This window comes from Tribolium castaneum, chromosome 3, assembly GCF_031307605.1.
Source record: "Tribolium castaneum strain GA2 chromosome 3, icTriCast1.1, whole genome shotgun sequence".
In the NCBI taxonomy this organism is placed as follows: domain Eukaryota; kingdom Metazoa; phylum Arthropoda; class Insecta; order Coleoptera; family Tenebrionidae; genus Tribolium; species Tribolium castaneum.
Window position 1 is genome coordinate 16,392,764 of NC_087396.1, and position 24,844 is coordinate 16,417,607.

A 24,844-nucleotide genomic window follows, 5' to 3' on the forward strand; every position below is an offset into this window, starting at 1 on the left:
TCTAGTGTTTCACGTTTCTATGAAACTATTTGCAATATATTAACATAAATTTTCTAAAACCTAACATACTATACAACTAATAGTGTTATAAGTGTTATAAGTAATATTCAGCGAAATAAACTCTGCCGTATAGAAGATCTAAAAAATCTAGTTAGGTGTAAAATTAAACAAAGTAGTAATAGTGTTATGAGTCTTGTGCATCCATATGTTTAATAAAATAAACATCTCAGTGTATGTGCAAATTAAATTTTATAAAGATTAATATATTAAAAAAACTTTGTCAATTTTGGTGGATGCGCCGGGATAGTCAAGTGGGATTACACCGCGAATATAGAGCGAATTTTTTAAAATGGTAAAGAATGCAATTCCAAAGCGCAGTACCTACCAGGATAAGATCAGAAATGTTTAATTTAGAAAAAGAGAAATAACGTCGCAGAAAACCTTTTTTACTCTGAGTCAGTTGTGTGTCAAAATCGTCATCCAAGCATTAAAATTAGAATTTAAACAATAAAAACATGTTAAATTACAAAAAAATTGTTGCTGTTGATGAAAACGACTTAATTGTAATATTGTGACAGCCTGGCATAAAAGTGATGCTGCGGCTCGCTTTCTTTATAACTTTAGTGTTTCACATTTTGAAAGTTTGTGAATTGCGGGAGAAAAAGCTGTCTTGACATAATGTTTGCTTTCTTTCTGCTCATAAAGTCGGTCTGGTTACGGTTCTTCTCTGCGGTGAAATAACTTGAGCGTAGAGCAACGCAAAGTCTGATTTAAAACTAAAAAACGCTCCCTCTATTTCGTCTCAAAATAATTACCCGAAAAAAGTTGATTTTTGTGCCGTTCCAGCTTAAAGCTTTGTGCTCGAAGCCCGCGCTCAATTCGTTGCATTCCATTCTGAATAGTTGATGACGGCGTCGAGTTTTCCAAAAGAAAAAAAACCTCCCCATTCAATCGTCCACTCGATTCAAATTAAATAAGAGCGAGCCAATGCAGTCCTTTGCAATATGGGGTCAAAGCGAGTCGTATTTATGAAAGTCAAGCAAGTGAACCGTTCGAAGGCAATAAATAACGGGCATTAAAGTTTCAAATCTCTTATTTTGGTGTATAAGACATTAAATTGTGGAAAGTTCGGGTTGTGTAGATTACCGTTAAATACCCGGCTGTCCGGTCAACCGCCAGTTCTCCCAGCACGGAACGGATGCATTTCCCATTTCCGGTGCGCAGGGATTTATGTGGCGTCATTTATTCCGGGCTGATCCTATATACCGGATCATAACTGGACGATCTAATACCTACTTTCGGAATAATGGCAGGTATTACGACGCGCCTCTTTTACACTCCTATACATAATTAATTGCCACGAGAGACAAATGACCAGCCACGGAAATTTACCCCAAATTTACCTCATTTTCCACAATTTGCGCACGGAATATTTCCTGCATTTTGAAAATAATCACAAAAATAAAAAAACTCTTCTGTTTTCTTGTTAAAAGAAAAAACAGTACTGCAGAAACACTCAAAACGCTTAAAGTATTTGACTCTTAATAACGATAAAAGTAGATTTATTTAAAATATCCAGTTTTCTAAATTCACAATGAGACTCAAGCTGTCCATAACATTTTTATACAGGGTGACGGACAGGTTCTCGTTTGGTGATAAAAAACATTCACTTTATTTTCCTTAACAACGGTATCAGTTTTTGTTCTTTTGTTTTCTATGATGTCGAATTTAGTTTATTGTCGAATTTGTAAATTTTTTAATTATTTTGTACATTATAAGCCATTAATTGTTGTTTCAACAGGTTTTTGTTCAATGTTGCAAAAGCTGTCGTTTCCGCTAACTACAGTCAAAAAAATATTATATGAAGCATCAAAAACTTAACTTAAAAATTTAACTTTAAAGAGCTATATCTCGCGAAAAAAGGCTTAAACAATTTTTTGTCATATGAACTTTTAATTTAGTTTGATGTCCATTATCAGAACCCGTGAGATTGTCTGGTGCTTTTGAATCATCCTACAGACTACGGTGGACTATAACTTAGGAGACGAAACGAGATACAAAATCCCAAGATTTTCTGAACCCAAAAAAATAGTACGCCAAATCGTTTTAAATTAATTTAAATCTAAGAGCTTTGCACTTTTAACAGACTGAAAAATTGAAAAATGTTCATAAAAAAACATGAGCAAAAAATTATTTTTAAAATTAAAAATTTGCGTTTTGTCTCGTATTTGTCATGACGCAGTGAATAAAATTAAAAATACACGAAAAATGTTGGGACAAAATTTGTAGAGATTTTCTCCAAAAGAGTCTGGAAACTATATGTCTCTCGTAACAGGTTTAGGTCCTAAAGATGTTCAAAGGCGCTGAAGCAACGGTTTTGTTTCATTTTACCAGTGGTCAAGTAAAGAAAAGTTAATTTTTACGTAAACCGTTAAAGGTGCCGCGAATTTTTTTATAGAAAATTAAATTTTTCGGGTACTGAATATAAATTCATATTATCGTTTAACCCATAGTAATTTGGAAAAGTGGAACTTTTCTGATTAGCAACAAAAAAATTATTTGTTTACTTGGTGTGATGTTTTATCATTTAGGAAACAAATCCTTGACACGGATAATTTTGCTAATAGTTTCTATTTTTAAAATAATAATTTTCATGAAGTAAAGTACACAAAAAAGTGTGTGTTTAACGGCTTTAGAGCCTAAATGGTTAAAGATGAAAATAAGGTCTTCCAGAGCTGTTATATTTTTCTTGCATCTGTGACCCTATTCTCAGCGTTTTGCAAAATATGGGACAGAATGCAAATAAGTAAAAGTTTCAAATTTTTTAAAAACAGTTTAGAATAAAATTTTTGCATCATGTTAACGCCTTGCAATTGAAAATTTAATGCTCTATCAACCTGTATATTTTAGTTTGCTATATGTTAAGCGTTATACAAATACATCAATATTTTCAAATTCATTGCTCTGAAAACTTGGACGGTATGGAACAACTGCGCTCTCTGGCGACATTAACGGATACCGAGAACGGGAATGTTTTATTTGTGCGTCGTTTCATATCCTAACCTTTAGATATCCGTAATACAGACCATGCCAGAGCTTTCAAACTAGCATTTTTGCTACTAAACCAGCCGATAAATAATAAACACAGCTTTGAGCGTTAATAATGCAAATATGTAACAAACTTTTAACAAAATAACAATTTAATTCAAATATATGCAATTTTCGTAATAATTTTGTGTAAATTTATTATAAATTAAAATGTCTCGCTTTATAATAATTTAATGATTAATTGCTGCCAGTCAATTTTGAATAAAAAATTTCAATAATGCTTACATTGTTTCTACAATGCTAATAATTTGAATCAGCAAATTTCGAAAATGGGTTAATTAATAATAATAGGTGTTGCTAGTATGTATAGTACACAGTCTTCTCCACCTATGCTTTAAATGTGAAAGAGAAAATCCTGGTCAAAAGAACCGAGCGAATTCATTTTTTCGTTTAATTCGCGTTTCCGCAATAACAATAAAATTGCATTACTAGTAGTGAAGTCTTAATGGAAGCGTCCGTTTTACCCATTAATTATCACCAATTATTTCTACTTCCAGCCACATTGCTTCGACATTGACAGTCCAATCACGACGACGATTATAACTGACATGGCTGCATTAGATTATCTGTCGTTTCAGAAAATTAAAATTTAACGAAATTTCCAACGAAAAAAACGCAGATAGATTTGCATTTATTGGCGAGCTTTCAGCTTTCATCTCTCACAAATTGATGGCAAGTTGGGCATTTTTATTTTTTCACGTTCTAATCGTGATTAATCAAGAAATAAATTTTTAAGTATTTTGGGAAAAAAATGACGCGCAGATTAATCGGATTTTGTCAAGTCGGTGATGAGAAATAGAGTACGAATATGCAGAGTCATAGATTAAATGAACCGTGCAGATACAAAGCTAACATTTGAGAGATAATCTCTTTTGGTAGGAATCGGAAAATCCGGCGAATCATAACAGTGTTACCAGTATTACCACGGGATGTCATTTTACTAAAATTATGCTAGAGTGCATCACATTTGTTTACGATAATTTGCAAAACGTTAGCTTCTTTTAATGCACTAGCAGAATCACTTTATCCAAAACCTGCTCTAATTTATTCCCGTTTAAATCAGGGCTTTCCCCCAATTTTGGTTTTTCTGACAGATAAACTACTATTCCCAACCACCAACTTGTTTCTTGTTGGTAATTGAACCACACAAACTGCTGCAGATAAAATAACGAGTCCGCAGGACAATTTTAGCTGAGTGTTTGTGGACTCGTCATTTTATCAGGAACAGAATGGGTCTAGTCCGGCTGTTCTCCCACTTGCTTTATTTTGCCGGAATCGATACAATTTTTTTAAATGCAAAAATTGCGTCTAATCCCCGCATTTTCCGAGAAGAAACTCTCCATAAAAGTTGAACAAAAGTTTAGTGTTAATCTCGGTATTACCGCAGGTCGGTTGAATGCGTGAAATTCCCGGAGAAGATCTCGAGACATAATCCAGCATTTCTTTACGCGCTAATACCTTGCCCTTTCACTAAACCTTCATCGACTTTTCGTGCATTTAATTTGGAGAAATACGAGACGCAATTTTTCCTTCAGGTGCTAACGATGCAACTACGTGCCGGAAGAATCGAGTTTTTCACTTATAATGATTCGTTTTCCAGCTTTTCCCTTAAGGAGAAAAGTTCCGATACTGGGGTCGTCATTAGGCTTAAGTGTGTCGTTCTGTTTGGAATTTTTGGGTCACATTTCCAGACAATTTTATGGTGCGGACATGGCCGTCAAAATTTTCAAGCGTGATGAGGGGAAGGGTCAACCCTTGAATAATTAAGGGTAGTGGTAGTTAAACACGACTCTTTGCGGACCCAGAGGTTGAAAGTAAACGAGGTTGTGGGCATGCATTGGGCGAAAGGGTTTGTGTGTTCACGAAAAACCAATGAAAACTGTGACCACTCAAATTTTGATCATTCTACGGACGACTATCACTTAGGAGGCGAAACGAGATACAAAATCTAAGAATTTTCTGAACTCAAATAGATAGTACGGCAGAGTAAAATTGAGGGCGCCTCGAGCGTTATACAGTCTCGGCGCCAAATCGTTTTAAACTAATTTAAATCCAACCAATTCACTAATTACTTGGACTAAAATGCAGAAATGTTGAGCTGTACACTCTTAACAGACTAAGAAAAACTGACGAGTAAAATTTTTATAAAAAAAACATGAGAAAAAAATTATTTATAATTAAAAATTTCCGCTTCGTCCCGTATTTTTCAAGACGCCACAAATGCGCTTAAAGATACAAGAAAAATGTTAGGAAGAAATTTGTAGAGAATTAAATTTCCTTTAAAGAAATGTGAGACTACCGGGTGTATCAAAAATACGTGTGTTAATTTTACCATGTAATAAAACTTATACAGTATTTTTGCAAAATTCTTATTTCTTATTTTTACTGTTTTCCTCCTTTTTTTGTGTAAACTAGTGTAAACGAGCCGGTAAGTATTTAATAGTTAGTTTTTATTCATAGCAACAATTTTCATTTTTGTTTTAAATTCTTCAAATTGTTCGTTTCTATCACAACGAAAAGAGTTGGGTACTTTTATTTTTATTTTTGTACTCATAGGCGGGTATACGTTTTAAGATGTTATCTTTTCCAAATTTTAATTTTAATTTTTATTGAAAAATTACAAATATTTTTTTTTATTTGTTGAGTGTTATCTGTTAAAAATTAATACACATATTTCTGATAGGGTGTATATCTTTATTGTCAACGGTTTAAATCTTAAAGACTTCCAAAAACGCTAAACCGACGTTCAAGTAACAAACAGTTAATTTATATCTAAACTACAGAAGATAGAAATATTGTGTCGCAGACTTTTTTCTAGAAAATTTAATTCTCTACAACTTTTTTCCTTACATTTGTTTTGTATCTTTAACCGTATTTCCAGCGATCTGATAAATATGCGACGGTGCACAAAAAATTATGTCGCTTAGAATTACTAATTTGCGTTCCACTTTATACTTTTGCGAACGCTGGAATAATACGGTTAAAAATACAAAAAAAATAAGAAATAAAGTTGTTAAGAACTAAATTTTCCACTACAACATATTTTTATCTTCAACATTTTAGAAATAAACTAACTTTTCAATACTTGACCAACGGCAAAATGAAGCAAATCTCTTGCTTGAGCAACTTTGTACGACTTTGGGGCCTAAATATGAAGATAGGGATGTGGTCTCGCGGACTTTTTTGTAGTAAATCTAATTCTCTACAAGTTCCATTCTAACATTTTTCTTGCCTCTGTAACCGTATTTCCAGCGTTTTGATAAACATGCGACGGTGCGCAAAGAATTATCGCTTAGAATTACTAATTTGCGTTCCACCTTATACTTTTTCGAACACTGGAATAATACGGTTAAAAATACAAAAAAATGTAAAGAACAAAGTTGTTGAGAACTAAATTTTCTACAAAAATCCGCTACAACATTTTTCTATCTTCAACATTTTAGATATAAATTACCTTTCCAATATTTTATCAACGGCAAAACGAAGCAAATCTCTTGCTTGAGCAACTTTGTACGCTTTGGGACCTAAATATGAAGATAGAGATGTGGTCTCTACAAGTTCCTTTCTAAGATTTTTCCTGCCTCTGTAACCGTATTGGCAGCGTTTTGAAAAATATGAGACAGAATGTAGATTTGTATTTTTTTTATTTTTAATATAGTTTACGTTAAAATTTTTGCATTATGTTTATGTCTTACTTTTGAGAATTTAATCTGCTTGTATTTTTTTCTTTGCTATGTGTTAACCGCTATACAAATACTATATTTTTTTTTCAAATTCATTGCTCTAAAAACTTGCGACGAAATGGAGCAACTGCGTTATCTGGCGACATTTACGGAACTACCGAGAATGGGAGCGTTTTATTTGTACGTCGTTTCATATCCTAACCTTTAGATATCCGTAGATTATACACATCATTATCATTGTCTACAGAACCCAGAATTTAAATTTTCTGCATTTTGGCTCAGGAAAAATGTTTTCTTTTTAATATTATTCATTCGGTTTGCATGCTCGCCAAGCAAGCAATTCATTTCAAAAAACAGAAAAGCGCCCCACTTTGTTTTTTTATTTCATTTTGCCTTCAAAGTTCGATATAACGTACAAACCATTTTAAATGAAATAGTCTGGAGTATCAGTAGAACATACTTGTAGTTGTTTATTTGTTCTAAATAAAAATTTTAATTTGCGCTGGCTTTATTTCCGTTAAATGCCTGCGAGATAAGCGTCAGTGAATTAGATTTCCAGTCGCCCCCGCTTTGATTTTCGCCCAAACATTATTTTCTTTCTTAAACATGTTCCAGTGTATCTCCGACATTCCAATTTCCCGATCCAATCCCGTCTACTATATTGAAATAGTAAATTTAGTATTTTCTAAATTGTCTCTTTAAAGTTTCACAATCATGTGCTCTGCCGTGTTAAACGTGTCAACACTCATATCTCCGATATCCCAATTCCCTATTTTACAATATTCAAATTTGGCTCATCTTATGCACAAACCCGGAGCTCCCAGATCGCAAATTTAATCTATACTTTTGCCTAACCCCACCTAACCATCCAACCGCAATTTGGCTCCGCACTCGAAACTTTGTCTATTCTTTATAGAGGTCTGCTAACTAGGAGCTTTCATTATTGCGCGTTACTTGTATCCACTTCCGGAGTTTTTCACCCCGGAAGGAGGCCGGATGTTTTGCATCCAATTGATCGCACGAGTGCGACTTCCGGTCAGTGATAACGCCCCGAAAATCGAAATTTCGACACAAAAACTAATTCACACCTTCTGGAAACGTCACAAGCACGAGTCATCGAGCTGTGATGATATTCAATTTGAATTTTAAATTCGGGTTCTTCACAGCATGGATGACCACTTTGCTGGGATTTTCTCCGGCATAGAAACGGCGGATTTGGCGGACGAAAAAAGTTAATTTGAGTAAATAATTAGGTTTGCCGATGAAGAATGTGCAAAGTTTTTAGCGGGATACAAGAAACTTGTTCAGCTAATTTAGAGCAAACTAGAACAAGAATTTATGGCTTCCACGAGTGGCAAAAAATCCGAAAATGATAAAAATGCATTAAAGCTCAATGCAAAATTAAATTCTCTTATAGGGGCTTCCTAGAGTCGAATAAATCCGGCAAATATGTTCCGGGAATATCATATTCATTTCCGATGCATTTATGGTAAATTATGTCGAGTATTCCAACATAAAATGTGTTTCCTGAAAAATTATATCTTGTATCAAGTTCATATTACACCCGTTTAGATGCGGGCGAAATTATAATTTAAGCCAAAAAAGCCCCAACTTTTAAGTTATTCTAGATTTAAGTTTGTTAACGGCTTTTACATTAAGCGCAAAGTGGAGAAGCTGCGAACTGAAATGTAAAATATCCGCAAACGTCGCACACAATCTAAATATGATTTAAAGCAGTCGCTTGAAACAGCAAACGCTGATTTACTTGCATCATGCAAATGCGTACCTGAAATTGTCGTTTATGTACTTCATGTCTATTTGCTTTAAAGCTAAACAACAAATTGAGATTTCGAGTTTTTGGATATTTTGCCAAGACGTATTTGCCCATTTTGTGTACTTTTTCCAAACGATAAAGGCAAATATTTGCGCTCGTTATTTTCCCTCGGAGATAAATTATTGGTATCAAAGGTGATCCAATTTTAATGTCGCGACATTATTAAATTTGTTGGCTTGTAAAAAATGCCACTGTTAAACAGCAGAAACGAGACTTCCATTAATCGCACAATTAAAGAACGGCTGAATTGTTCCAAATCAAATATTTGTGAATAAATTATATTAAAATATTGTGATCCATTTAAGCATTTTTTCAAGTGGTTCATCTCTCTCAAAATTGTATTTTATTAAAAGCTACATGTTTTAACTCACACACGTGGTCATCTTCAGGCCTATTAAATTAAATTTCGCGCATACTTAAACTAAAAATTAAAAACTTTACAAAATGGTGAATTTAAACATAGTGTAACTTTTTCAATTGTAAGTATTAAGCTTACAAACACTTCTATTGTTTCTTACAGGTCTGAAGATGACCAAGAGTGTATTTCTATACTTTTTTAATAAAATTTTTGTTAGAAACTTATGTCAGAGGTTTATGTTCAAAATAATTTTAATTTTTGTCAAATATTTAAAATGATATAATTTTACGTCATATTTAACCAGGGACGTAGGAAACGTAGGAATTTTGGGATTACTATTAAAAAAAAACAAAATACTTGAATATCTACAAATAATAATGTTCATATTTCTGAAGTTTTTTAATATTTATTTTAATATAAATACATAATTTAAAACATACTTCAATTCTAAAAATGCTTTTCTTTCATTCACAATTTTTAGTTAAACATCTCGTCCCAAAAATTGGTCATCAAAAACCCTTCATATTTCCCGACTTTTTTTAATTTCCCAAAAAATGATATTGAATGTTTTCTCGTGTGAAAAACGTAACAAAATCGTGAATTCCAATAACTTTATAATTTAAAACAGAATCTAAAGTTCACGTAGATGCTAAAGGCGGCCAAGCAGCGACAGGTTCAACTTTCCAAAAAATCAAACCTAATTTTGGGTTCAAGTACCTACATATATTGTAAATGCATAAACAAATTCCCAAAAATCTCATAGATTTTGTACAGAACATTATTTAGACAATCCACTTTTCAAAATGTTTGTTAATAATAAACGTAAAACTTGGCAGGAAAGGTTCAATATCTCTTTCTTTCATCAATTTCTTAAGTTAAGTTAAGTTTAAGTTTAAGTTTCTTAAAGTGATGAAGAGTTCAGATGTAAAATTCTTGTACTTACAAAAAAATCTCTTTTAAAATTTGGAGTTCATATCAAGAAAAACAGTGAATGGACGACGATTGCCAGTCTAAACCCTTTCAAGTCGACGAAAAATGGAAACATTTTTTAACAAATTTATTTGACTTTTCGCTAAATTTGAAATGTAACACCACTGATTTCTATCCCAATTTAGTTTTTTGCACATTCTCACGGACGTATATAAAACAAAATTTCGAAAATTGACATTCAGTGTCCTAACATTTCAAAAATTCTTCAAAAAACACTTCAAAAAACAATAAAATATTTTTTTGTTTCTAAATTACTTAAGAAAGTCACCCGTGTTGCGATAATTTGTGTGCGCAGTGTATTATTATCTGTTCTACCTATTTTTGATTTCCTAGTAACGTGTTTTGTTCCCGTAATTTTCCAAAGCAAGGCCTTTCATCATTGGCTACTTTAAAATGTTCTCTCGCAAACGCAAAGTGTTAGACTTTTTTTGTAAAGAAATTTTAGATTCAGAATTGCCTAAACTATATGCACCTTTTCGGGAGCGAGTTGTGGACCACTCTGTATAAGAGAATAGTAGTTTATTATACAAATAAAGAAATTTTTGTTGTAAAGCTTTAATTAAAAAAATTATTAACTATGTGTATTGCTCACTCCAAATCCAGGTACGTAATGTAAATATGATTTCTCAATAACTAAATGAAAGAATGTACCGTAGTAACCACTTGTAAAAAAAGATGTACTACGTCTACTCGCATCTATGGAATAAGCTACAACATTATTACTACGTATAAGAGAAATTATATCATTTGTTTATAAAAGTAATTGGTAGAATAACATAAAATCTGGCAGCTACCTCTTTGCTGAAAGTATTTCTAGCGAAAAGTCCCAATTACACTCCCAATTTCCTGCGGAAACCGAAGATTACGTCTTTTAATGAAAAGGAAGCGTTTACAATTCGAATTCGGTCATTGTGGATATTATCAATAGCCGTAAAGCACGAAATTGATTTTATGGGATGCAATATCAGTGTAGTATCGGACGTGACTGTATTTATTTTGGCAAAGGCGTCCGGGCACAAGAGTTGAGCTGACAGGGTTAATTACCGCTATCCATTTGCTTACAGGGACTCGATAACAACATTTGCTTTCGTACAAATTGGTCGTGAAGAGGAACACTGCTATAAATGACCGGACAAATCCAACGACCTTGCTACCCGACGAGATAACCGCCTTTTATAATAATCAGTATTGGAAGTACTCGCATCGACTGTTACTTTAGATAATACTAATAGCGCCGTAAAATTTTCAAAAGAGAGAAAAGCAAATGGAGCTTTTTATTAGACCAGACTGGGTTTTTAATATCCTGAAAGAAATTCAGTCCAATGCATCCATTCATAATTCAAGTATGAGATTACATTTGGATTGTTTCTAAGCCAGTAATCAATAAATTAATTTTCTTTGTGTCTGCAGCCTGAAATAAGACGTTTCTCCATTCATCCATTCCGTGATTTATCCCCCAAGAAAGCACTTTTTTATTCAGCGGAATTTTTCGATAAGGATAACTATGTCTAATATAGTGAAAAGGAGGTTCCATGCCGTGTACATAAAACTAGCAATATTCCACCCATCAATTTTTTATACCAGATAATGAATGGTGGGATCATAAAACATGAAAAAGGTTTGATAGCTCTCGATAGAACAAAGAATAAAATCTGAACAACGTGACCTCCTCATATTGTAGGAGGAACTCTTTGCTGTACAAAAACTTTCCTCATAACTTATATTAAAACGGCCTTTCAAATTTTCCCGATTCTGTCATCATCGCTGACAAATTTATTATAAATTGGTTTCAGACACGTCGGATGCTGAAAAACGAACATTTCAGCACTCGATCTTTTAATAATCCGACATTAGCTTTTGTTCCAAAATTAAATTAAACACGGGCGCTTTGCGTGCCCATATCATATTTATTATTTTATCACTCACGATAAATCTGCAATTTTCACATAATCCGCTTGATAACAATTTATCTGTAGAATTTCTTGGAGCACGAAGCCGGCGAATTGTCTTCGATTGCTATTATTGAGCAGATTGTGAAGTTATTGCAGCAACTTTGCGCTTGGTTTATTGCTTTAAAGTGTAATCTTATTCTGTTAATTACAAACAAACCGTACAACGGGAAAATTACTTGTAAATCTGTACAATATTCTCGAAAGTTGAAAATTGTGTCGCTACCGAACTTAATTATCATTATGGCCAAAGTTGCAAAGTGATTTTGTTTTAATTTTTCAACAGCTAATTTGAACTTATTGGCAAGATCGTGTAGTGCGGCGATAAAGCGCACAGGGGCGAAAAATCGATAAATTATTACCCTGTCCACCACTGTGTGCGTAATTTGGTAACAGTTCGGCTAATTCGCATTTTCCGATCGGACGTCTCTAGAAAATGCCAAAATATTAAATTTTCCAATTGAACAGATGGCCTGCTCCCAAGGTAATTTGGCGATGGTTCGTGTAAAAATACAAAACGAAACAAAATCCCCATTTGTAAATTTACCAATTTCGGGGTTATTGATCTTGGCCAAGTGTTGGCGGATTGCTGTGCTTACACAGTGATTGGGTTCGCGTGAAATATTGAAGCTGGTATTGTTACTGCCAATCATAGATCTACTCGAACGTCTGATTGCTTTTTGTTTTACACGTTTCCACTATCGAATAAATTCACCACAAAAAAATTAGACGCGATAACTCAACGATGAGTTTCAAAACAAATTACTCGCTCTTCCAGCATTTTTCTCATTTATAAATTAATATATCTTGTTTCGAATCTACGCAATAAACTGTTTTTCCATCACTTTTTTTTCTCAGTGAAATAATTAATTGGCTTTCTCTAGACAAAAATGTCTAGCCTACAGAGGACAATAACTTAGAAAACGAAACGAGATGCAAAATCGCGGAATTTCCACAACCTAAAAAAATAGTACGGTCAAGTATTTTTACGCCAAATCGTTTTAAATTAATTTAAATCCAACCAATTTACTAATTACTTGGAAAAAATGCAAAAATGTTGAGTTTGGCACTTTTGAACCGCCTGAAAAAACTGACGATTAAAATTTGTGTAAAAAACATGAAGAAAATTATTTAAAATTTAAAATTTGTGCTTCGTCCTGTATTTTTCAAGACGCTGCGAATATGGTTAAAGATATAAGAGAAATGTTAAAAAGAATTTTGAAGAGAAATAACTTTCCTTTAAAGAAAGTTCGGAGACCATATTTCCATCGTCAACAGTTTACGCCCTAAAGACGTTAAGCGCCGCATTCGTTTCATTTTACCGGTGGTCCAGTAACAGAAAGTTAATTTGTAGCTAAAATGTAGAGGATAGAAATATGGTGTCGCGGACTTTTTTATGGCAAATTTAATTCTCTATGAGTTTATTTTTTATAGTGTTTTTGTATTTCCAACGTTTTGATAAATATGCGATGGTGGGTAAAGAATTATCGCTTAAAATTATAAATTTGCGTTCCACCTTATATTTTTGCAAACGCAGCTGATACGGTTGAAGATAGTAATAAAGTGTAAAGAACAAAGCTGTAGAAAATTAATTTTTTACAAAAGTGTCCATGACACCTTATTTCTATCCTCAATGGTATAAGTTAACTTTCCAATACTTTAATTCTTTACAACTTTCTTTCTATCATTTTTTTGCATATATAACTCTATTCGCATTTTGAAAAATATGAGGCAGAGTGCAAATTAGTAAAACTTAAAAAAAATAGTTTACGAACGATACAATTTTTGCATTATGTTTATGTCTTACTATTGAAAAGTTAATGTACTATCTGTATGTTTTTTTTATTTGTTATTGTTAACCGTTATACAATTACGATTTTTTCAAATTCATTGTACTGAAAATTTAGACTAATGGAACAACTGCCCTCTCTGCCGACATTAACAGAAATATTGAGGACGGAAACAATTTATTTGTACCTTGATTTATATCCTAACATTTAGATATCTGTAGTCCAGCCACAGTAAGTACCCTTAAAGCCGCAGACACAAAAGTTTTCGATATGATACGGTTAATATGTATGTTTGGCTAATTTATAAACCAGCTGAATATTAAACAAAACTAGCTGGACAGTTTGTAAACTAACCTGTTGACCTAAAAAATTTTAGTCGGTCTTTTGCTAACCGGCCCGGTTAGTAGAGGTGTCGTTCTTTTTGAGCGTGACTGTACTTAGGTAGGTATGCATCTGTCTGACTCATTTTTTTTTATTTAAAACGAAATGTGAAAAGATTCCATTTCAAACCTTTCCATATTTTTATTATTCAGATCCATTGTCGAGGTATAAAACTAATAAAAATTTGCGACCTTTTGAGCTCGAAAAATAATGTTTTGCTAATATGCGTATTATTTAACTGAAATGGAAATGCTACGTAAGTTACTATAAAAAAATATCACTTTTATTGTATATTCGAGTATTCGTATTAAGAAGGTAAAGAATTATACATCATTTACTTCTGCTGTATGGTTAAAGACCTAATTAAAAAACAATAAAAGTAAAAATCTCGGTAAAAACATAATATTCCAAACAAAAACCCTCAAGAATGTGAAAAGTTATAAAGTGAGATGTGGGAAGAATTTTACTTTCATTTTGGTATTTCACCAAACATTTAAGCATCGCTTGTTCAAGAAGATATAATTAAGTTAATAATTTTTAGCAGCAACTTAAAATTAGTTGTAGCTTATAAAAAAAATAAGAAAAATCAAACAATTCAGACACACAGTGAAAATTATAATGTATTTAACTGCAAACGCAGAATTCTGAGTGATTATTAGTTTCTGAGATATACCTGGCTTGGGTACTTAGATAAATATACTTTTAGCAAACTCACCTTGTATACAGTCAGAGTAATAAAACGTAACATACAGGGTGAGTCAGTAGTGGGTTATTTCTGTAAATATGCAACCAATAAAACTCATTGCAGCTGACCACATCGATAATCATTAAAAAATATCAAAATTAATCCACGATTACATTGTTCTGGTATTGTCAAGTCTGTCTTGACATAGCTAAAATTTAATTACGGATTATTATTATTTAAAAGATAAAAAACCAATGTTGATTCGAATAATGTTTTAAAAAATAAAACAAAGTATTCAAGTGGTAAGTAGTATTTTTAGTTGCATCTTAGGACATGTCAGAAATAACCCACTATTGATTCACCCTGCATAATACTCTAAATCTAAAAATTAAACTTATTAGCAACATTAAAACAGAAGAAGCCAAAAAAATAAAAACGAAAAATTGCAAAAATTACAAAAAATCGAGTAATAATATAAAAAATATTGATTTAATTAAAAGTTGTCTCAAAATACCAAGTAATGAATATTTCAAGCGTCTGGTAAAAAGAACAGATCGGAAAGATTCAAGGCGTTGTTGTTATACGTTGTTAAAATTATGTTAAATATAATTCAGGTGGGTGTAGAGAAAAATAAGCCGCAGCTTAAAGCTACTACATTTTAGAAAAATAATATATAAATTAAAAAAACACTGAATGCTCCTTTTAGAACTAAATGCCACTTTACACCTAAAATCCAAGCTCAAAGAAGTAAATCGGACTACTCTATTAAAGCACTACTTTTTGGATGGCGTGTATGAAAATACGGAGCACAAACCGGCTTTTCTTTATTTTGTCGTGTTTGCGTTTGTCGGTTTTGGGAGTTAAATTATCGAGACGTCTCGGTAAATCTCCCGTTCGCCGCATGCAATTAGAATTAATCTTATTGGGTGTGTATGTAAAATTTATGTGCCGTATCTGTCCACTATCGTGGAATCTCTCATAGTGGGTGGCGAGTTGGCCAGTGCTATGTCTTATCTAAGTTCCTATGCTTTCACTTTCAGCCATGAATGGCCCCATAAATGCGAATGAAGTGCTTTTCTGCGGGTTGCTTTATCTTAGGGACTACGGATACAACAAACTTTTCCCTAAGCTCGACGCAAATCGTTTAATATGTTCCACTTTTCAAAGAGCGTGTCCCACTAAATACCGGCTTAAGAACCGAAGATGATTTACAGCCCAACTTGCGATAACGATATTAGCCTAAATCGTTGTTTAAAACAGCGCGTAATCTAGCCAACATTAAAAAAATCACCAACCGCCATAATGACATAATTCCCTTTAAACACTAAGCCTCTTAAGCACCTGCACTGCGATAATTTCGGGATAATCGGATCGGGAAAGCAGTTTTGAATGTAAAACGATTTTTACCGAAAAATAAAACAGCGAAAGCAAATTCTCAAGATTAAAACGTTGCACCTAATTTAATCTCTTAATTAACCGGTGCACGGGATTAATAGCTCCAATAGAATTGTCTTATTAAATTTCTGGCTTTATCCCGGGGCGAGGCGTTGATTTTTAACAAACGGCGGCGGAAATTGCGAGAAAAATCAAGTCGGGCTTGCCACCGGAAACCGAACATGTCCCAAACTTTACGATCGATAATTGTTAGAAAGCGTTTAATGAGATGGACGAGGTCTAATGGGAATCTGGAGAGGTCGCAGCCGGGAAAATATCACGCCACTGACCGCACGATCAATATTTCAAATATTTTTTAAATTCCGACAAGAAAGTGATAAATTCCGCACAATCCCAGCTGTCAAAAACTGAATTTTGGATTTCGGAGCTCATTTTATCCGGTCACGTAAACTTAAAATATTATTTGGGAAAAAGTAAATGATGTGTGCTGTTTGCACTAAAAAGAATTATTTTTCGGTGTAAGTAATCTTGTTAGGGACGTGACTTAACTTACAACAGAGTGTCGTAAACACTGGGTACTAAAACGGAAAAACACCTCCCTAATTGCACAAACTAAGTTCTGTATCCAAATTTTATTCCGGTGTGTACACGACTTTGATTTTACTTCTGACTAGATGGTATAAATTTTATGTGAAACGAAACTCAAGACGAGATCAGTTCGGAAACATGAAAAATCTTTCAATGTCGCACACAAAACAAATTTGAAAGAAGCACTAACCCGGCGCATCCACCAAAATTAATTACCAGCCCAGAAACTAATTTTCTATTTTGTAAATGTTCTAAATAGCGATTTTGCTGCATCAAATACCCACTTGTTGGTCTGTGACAACAATTTCATCAATTTATCATCTAATAGAAGCCGTGACAGTTTACAGCTGTTTGTGCGTTTTTAGACTGTGGCGATAATTTATATTTCTGTCGCCTCATATTTCGACCTATGTATTCCGACAAAGGATTTTTTTCTATCATAATACAAAAGAGTTTTTTGCCACAACTGCGTTGTTGATGAAAACAATAATGTCTACGGTGCTACTAATTGGCTCTTTCAAAGAGTTTTCGAAAAAAAAAAGTAATAAGAAAAATACAATAACGTATAATATATACGAGGATAGGATAATTAATTCGTACAACTGCTTTTTCAATAATTTTTATGTTTCATGTAGTCCTGTCCTTTCCTAGTGTGACATTAAATTTTACCAAATTCAGCCAAGCAATTTTTAATTGCTGTCTTATGAAGTGTCATAAGTTTCCGGTTTTTTTTAAGAAATGGTAAACCTAAAGTTCGAACTGTAAAAAAATATTTAAGTATTTAAAATCCGTTAAATTTTGTTAAAACTGTATTCAAGAATTTCACTGGGGCCATAAAGAACCTAAGAGTGCACCACGTTCAGAAAAGTCGAAAAGAGCTTCTCCTTTAGAAATGGTGAAGAAAGTACACAAAACGGTATTGTAAGATAGTTCAGACCTTGATAGTTTATAAAAAGCAAATACATCATATCTTTTATCAAGTTTTGGATTTGAAAAAAAAATTGGCAAAATGGGTGCAACACAACAACGAAAAAATTAGATCTGGAGCTATTTTAGCGCAATCGAATGGATTTTATTCGCCAATTTATAACAACTAGGCTTGAGCCCACATTCAAGAATTAAAAAAACATGCAAAAAAGAAATATAAATCAAATTTTAAAGAAATGACTGCTACAATTTTTTTAAGACTTACAAGAATCGTCCAACAAGGATGGGATAAAGACCTGACCTAATCAGGTGCATATACAAGGTGTTTTTCGAGCTCTACCATTGAGATCTCACTTATTATCAGAGATACGAGGTCGGTTAAATTAGAATAAAGTTGCGCATTTTTATACTGAACAATTACCTAATTTTTAGTTTTTAAATTATTGGAAAAAAATTGTAATTTTTGTTTTAATTTTTTCAAGCAAAAACCAAAAGAACTAGGCGTTTTTAACTAAGATGTTTAACTATGCATTTTTCTACAAATCATCTAAACCCGTCATTGTATTTTCCAAGAGGTTCTTGATGTCAAAGTTACAACACCCAAATTTGGTTTTTCTTATGAAAGACATATTTGCTTTATCTATTTTTCAAAAGTGTTTTTATTCCTGATTACAACGATGTATCACATAATATGATCGAATCTTACATCCTGGTCAAAATGGAGAAAAAAGCATTTTTGTGAAGAGTCCTTTGGACAAAACGTTAACAACTTTGTTTTTAAACAAACTAGATTTTAGGGATTTAATTGAATGTGGTTCTGGAAGGTTCACATTTCTTCTAAGCTTACTTATTTAAAAACCAAACAACGTGATAATCTAGAATTTTATTCTTCGCAAAACAAAACAAGACAAAGTTATAAAAATTCTGCTTGCATATTTATTAGAACTGTCAAAATTTAGATTGTTAAACAACAATTTTAAGGTATTTTCCTAGGCGCTCTTAGCAAAAACGCTTTTTTCTTAATTTTAATCTGCATATGAGATTCGATCGTATCATGTGATACATCGTTGTAATCAGGAACAAAAAGCCTTTTCAAAAATACAAATATCAAATATGACGTACATAAGAAAAACTAAAGTCAGATGAATGTCCTACTCAAAAACGTTTGATTCTTTTAATTTTTGCTTAAAAAGTAGAAACGAAAATTACAATTTTTCTTTGAGATAATTGTTCAGCATAAAAAAGCGCAACTTTGCCCTAATTTAACCAACCTCGTATCTCTTACAATAACTGAGATCCTCATGGTGGAGCCCGAAAAACGGACACCCTGTATAACTACAAGGAGATTATACCGAAAAATAAAAAAATGTTTGGCTAAATTGATCTGAGCACAAATCAGAAAAATATATTGACCACCGTTTTGTAATTTATTCATAGACTTCTATAACAAAAAAAATGGTAATTTTTCAAGCAAACTACAAATTAGCCACTTACCAACATTGAGGAAACTATGAAGGGATCTGTGGGAGAGAACATTTCGTAACTTTTAGAATAAGCTACGCCACTGGATTGATTCTACGTCAGTGGTCGTAGTTCCAAATCTATTGTTAGTAGTTCGAATGACCACTTTAAAAATCATTAAAGTTGCGTTTTTCGACTTAGAAAACGATATTTATCTCACTTTTTATAGTTTAAATTATCTCGTAGTATTTGTGTAAGGTAATAAAATTGACAACCGTATTAAATTATGTTAATTATGAATATTTAGGTAATGCATACTATCCTCCATAACCTCTTATTTGCGTAAAATGTCATGGCTCTTTCTTCGCGAATTTGTTACTTAAGATGCGTAAAAAACGCCCAGAAAAGGATCACTTTGCCTCACCAAAAGGCTGTAATAATCGGCCGAAACGAAGAAACGGGAATCACGGACTTACACGTATCCAGAAATCACCTCGAATGTACCGCAGACTTGGACTCCTCAAAAGTCCTCGTAAAAACCCTCGGTAAGTCCTATTCCGGGTGCAACGGTTACGCCTTAATGCAAAATGAAACATATACTCTCAAACACGGCGATCGAATCGAAGTCAGACTCGGTTTCCACGAATTTGATATTATTTTTGAATCTCAAGACGAACCCGTTGTTAAAAAACCAAGACTAGATTTTTTCGCAATGAATTCCAATAACTCCAATAAGAATTTCTCAAATGCGGGCAAATGGGAGGAGATCGACGGTCGGGACCTACTCATTTTTACGACAGACAACTGCGAGCCCCAATCAACAATTGCAGCGTTTGATCTTGACGGAACCTTGATCAAAACCAAATCGGGGGCGCGGTTTCCGAAAGACCCCAACGATTGGGTCTTGAACATCAATTCAATCCCTCAAAAGCTGCAAAAACTCCACGACAAGGGCCACAAAATTGTCATTCTAACCAACCAGTCGGGCCTTAGTAACGACTTTAGTAAAGTCAAAGGCTTCAAGGGAAAAATCGAAGCAATAATCGCGAAATTATCAGTCCCCGCACAAGTTTTCATCGCCACTGGAAAGTCGATTTACCGCAAACCAGCCCCCGGCATGTGGAACGTCCTTAGCCAGTCCAAAAATGGGGGCTTAGCGATCGACATCGAGAAGTCTTTCTACGTGGGGGACGCCGCCGGACGCGAGAAAAACTGGGCCCCCAAGAAGAACAAAGACCACTCGATTTGCGACCGACTTTTCGCCCTGAATGTGGGGCTCAAGTTCTACACCCCTGAGGAGTATTTTCTCGGCGCTTCGTCGGTGCCCCATGTAATGCCCGAGTTTGACCCGAGGAAGGTTGGCAGCAATGACTACCCCCATTTCGCCTCCGATAAGCAAGAAGTTATCATAATGGTGGGGACCCCAGGGTCGGGGAAAAGCTACTTTTGTAAGAACTTTCTCGTGGCAAAGGGGTACGTCCATGTCAGTCGGGATAAACTGGGGTCGTGGCAAAAGTGTGCCAAAATGTTGGAGGATTGTCTCCAGAAGAAGCAAAGTGTGGTGATTGATAACACGAATCCTGATAAGGAGTCAAGGCAAAGGTTCATCGATGTGGCGAAACGGAATCAAGTCGATTGTAGGTGTTTCCTTATGACGACGAGTCACAAACAGGCCAAGCACAATAACAGGTTTAGGGAAATGACGGACAAGAGTCACACTCCAGTGGGGGATTTGGTCCTCAACTCATATAAAAAGGGCTTTCAGGAACCGGAAATGGCCGAGGGGTTCTCGGAAATTGTTAAAATTCCGTTCATTCCGAAATTTGATAAGGCTGAGCATGAAAAGTTGTATAAAATGTTTTTGTTAGAGGACTAATAACACAATTTTGTGTCACGGTTGACCTCAACATGTCAAATGTTTAAAAGAAATGCCCAAGTCTAATCTCAGTTTTCCATTATACCTGATACCACAGCTGATACCTTTCTCTTGAAGACAGTATACAAGTGATTCAAATGTCTCGGACGATCTCTTAGGAAGTGATAAATGGCATCAAACTGAGTTAAAAGCTTTTATGACAAGAATTGTTTGAGCCTTTTTTCGCTGGATTTTTAATTTGAGTTTTTGGCACTTTAGATCATTTTTTTAAATTTATTTAGCATATACATCATGCAACATCTGTTAAAAAACACCAATTAGCTGTTTCGAACATTTAATAAACTCGTAAATTAGCCAATAAATCAAATTTGACATCATTGGAAACAAAACAACAAATAAACGGTGGCTAAGAAAAACAAACAAACACAATATATTAAAAGTTAAAAAACAAGTTGCTTGGGGAAAACTCTGACTTAATTTTTAACGTTTACTAAACGTCCCTTATTACGATACGACAATTGGTTCGACACTTTTGAATCGCCCTGTATAAAAGAAAATATATCATCGACCTTTTTCGAAAAAAAATTAAGACTTAGTTTTATTTAACATTAAATTGATAAAATAGCAGTTTTGTAAATTTTAGTAAAACAAGAACAGCTTGCAAATGTTTTGTTTTAGTAACAATTTAGACATTAATTGTGAGAAAAAGACATCGAACATTTTAAGAAAGATTTTCTTCACTCGAAATACCTAAACATAACTCTCAAAATTCATGTAGTATTTTATAATGTATCACAATTTTAATAATATGTGAATTCACGTTTAGGAAAATTTAACGTCCTGGTTTCTAAATCTGTAGATGCCGATTAAAAAAAAGTTCGAGAGTATAAATTAATAAACTACTCATTAGTATAAACCCACCGTATAAACTAATCAGAATTTTCTGACAAATTCTTATAATCTGTTTTATAGTATTTTATTTTTTATTTTTAACTGTTTTATTAACTCGTTTTTTTAACTCAATTTACAGCCATTCCAGGAATAATACAACCTCACACCAAAATACAGGATTCTGTTTATATTTAATGTTTTTTGCGATAAGAGTTTTTTGTTGTGAATTTAAAATGGGAGAAGACGATTATTTAAATTGAATTAATACATTGGGTTCTAAAATTTACATACATTGCCTTGAAGTAATAACATGAAATACTCGTACTATCTACATCTGAAGTACTACAACTGTTGAATAATTTTTGAAGTGTTTTTCTAATTTCTGGTAGTTTATAAAATGGAAGTCGGTAAGTAAATTGAGTGGTAATTTCTTCGTAAATTTTGCTGTCCCGTTCGTTTTTGCAAACATACAGAGATGGGCAAAAGTAAGGAACCAAGCGTTTTGTGTCTAAACTATGTACCTTACGAAAGAAACAATTAATACCTCATCAAGTACTTTAAAAGTGTGATCATTTTTCAAGAATAAAGTTTTTCGAAATTCCTTTTAGTTTTCGAGTTATTCAAAAAAATTTTTTTTTCAAATGGCACCCTAACAAAGTTGGTGAATCAAAGTAGAATTCTTATCCACCGTTCCTATATTACTCGAATAAAAACATCCATAGATACAACCACTTCGGCCAAGAATATTCCCAAAATCTTCGTAGTGCGATCGAACCTCTACTTTAATAATTTATTAAAAAAACATTGATTTAAAAACAATAGGTACTATTGCATTAGAAGTCAATTTTCGAGCATAATCTTTTACCAAAAAAAAATCAGCAGTTTTTGTTTATTATACACGTTTTTATATTCAATTTAAAAAAAGTGCTATTGAAGTCTCAACATTTTTTCGAAAAACGTCGATGAAATATTTTCTTTTAGATCTTGCAAACAGAAAGGTATCGGATATAATTAAAAATTGAGCTTAGTCTTAGACATTTTTTTTTCAAACATAAGAATCTTCAAGGAGTGTGAAAGAAAACTACCAAATTTTGTACTATCGTCCTTATTACTGTACATCCACCAATCACATAAAAATAAATAAAACTTTAAGTACGTACAAATCCAACAATAATTAAGCTACGGAATGTCCCTTCACTCTTCATGCTGTATCGAATTCCTGGCCCTAAAATACGGTATTCGGTCCATGATCCCGTACAATATGCTCCCCGGTATCCTCTGATGCCTCTTGATGAGCTCGTTCAGACTGGCCGCGACTTTGGCTTGCAAGTCCTCGGGGGTCAAGTTGGGGTCGTAGGCTATGGGTTTCCCCACATGACTGACCATTTTCACGGGGAATCCCCCGTAAATGGGCGCGAAAGGAAATTTGAAAATGGCATACAACCGCAGGAAAATCCTGCGGCCGATACTCAAAGTCCGAAAGGCCTCGCGAAGATTCTCTGTAAACATCGGAATAATCGGCTAAAAAAAATCAAAAAGGGGCCGCAGAAAGGCACTCACAACTTGCGCCTCGAGGGCCACTTTGGCGAAGCCTAGGCGCCGTTTCCACATTAGGTTGTAGTGGTGGCTGAACTGGGCCTCATAAACTCCCCCGGGGGAGATCGCGAGGACGTTGCCCTCCTTGAGGAGGTTGGAACAGGTCTGGATCGTGCCCGGAATGACTTTCATGCAGTCGGCGATAATACTGAAACCTATCTCTTGATTTATTTTGATTTTTTTTGGCGCTGTTAAGCCTGACCTGGAATTCTAAACAGGAAATAGTCGGCAACGGTGTGGACCAGTCTGTTTTTGTAGAAGAGGGTCTTTGCGAGGAAATAATAAATGTCGATCGGAATGGCCCCATGGTAGTAAATTATTAGCGCGGGGCCGTTGTCTGGGATGTTTTCGAGACCTTGGATTTCATACCCTTGAAATAATTACTCATTGCTGGATATTGGGGGGTCAAGGGACATACCATGCCAGATCCATCCGTGGGCATCCCAGACCGCGGCGGCAGCCCTTCGGGCAGTCTCCCACTTGTCTCCCGTTTGTAAAGTCATCCGAATGCTCCGCCAGTGAAGCTTGTAAATGTATAATATAAAAGCGGTGAGGTATAGCAGGAGGGCTATCACCATAGGAAGCAGAAAGGATATGAGCAAGGGGGCTAAACACCATGTCAGCCATAAGGAGTAATCGATGTCAATGTATTCGACTGGAAAAGAAATTAGGTCAAATGTTACACAATCAAAATTCGCGCCCTTTTTTTAGGAACCGGTGCGCTTGTTAAATTAATTCCAATGTGTTTACACCCAATTAACCGAACAGAGTGTTACAATAAATAATTAATTCTATTATCAGAAGGTTATCACTTACCCACGTAGCCTTGAATTGTTTGTAAATACGACTGAAATGTCATTGTTAAAAACCTACACTACAACAAAAAAGGGCACGCGTTTTTCTTGAAATTGTTACAAAGTAATTATTAGCACATTTATCACAGCTTTTACAACAATTAAGTTATTTAACATTGCCTTGTCGGACACTCGTCACCTGCTAGGTGTCCATTAGAGAGAGACAGTGACAGAACCTGAATTTTTGCAAAGGAGAAACTCCAATTTTGCAACATATAATCGAACATGTTTACATGTGACGCAACATTTTTTTCGTATGGAATTCCCAAAGCAATAAAAGCGATTAATTAAAAGAATTGTAAATAAATTTGACATGAGAGAAACGAACTACTCGAGAAGTCGAGACATTTGACCGAAAAAAAAGGTATGTATTAACTGTTTCAAAACTATAAAAACGCCTTACCTCATTATTTTTTGATGACCTCCTTGATGTATGGAGACGACGTTGTCAACCCTACATCAAGAAGGCCAAGGTTTT

General features: G+C 34.1%; 2 protein-coding genes across 3 annotated transcripts; one reads left to right on the forward strand and one right to left on the reverse strand.

Moving 5' to 3' along the window:
- Positions 1-19,280: 19,280 nt before the first annotated feature.
- PNKP (Polynucleotide kinase 3'-phosphatase) lies at positions 19,281-21,420 on the forward strand. 2 transcript variants are annotated; one of them, XM_008197377.3, is made up of 2 exons: positions 19,281-19,407; positions 19,457-21,420. In XM_008197377.3, the coding sequence occupies exon 2, from the start codon at positions 19,502-19,504 to the stop codon at positions 21,023-21,025; it is 1,524 nt and encodes a 507-aa protein (XP_008195599.2). In that variant the 5' UTR covers positions 19,281-19,407; positions 19,457-19,501; the 3' UTR covers positions 21,026-21,420. The 2 variants fall into 2 exon arrangements, with proteins under 2 accessions (XP_008195599.2, XP_008195600.2); XM_008197378.3 differs by having other exon boundaries at positions 19,285-19,402.
- Positions 21,421-23,005: 1,585 nt separating this feature from the next.
- On the reverse strand, positions 23,006-24,703 carry LOC658741 (uncharacterized protein). The gene is made up of 5 exons (XM_965103.4): positions 24,329-24,703; positions 23,931-24,167; positions 23,715-23,882; positions 23,477-23,667; positions 23,006-23,437 (listed from the first exon to the last, which is right to left on the reverse strand). Exons 1-5 carry the CDS (start codon positions 24,369-24,371, stop codon positions 23,111-23,113), a joined length of 966 nt encoding a protein of 321 aa, XP_970196.3. The 5' UTR covers positions 24,372-24,703; the 3' UTR covers positions 23,006-23,110.
- Positions 24,704-24,844: the final 141 nt, after the last annotated feature.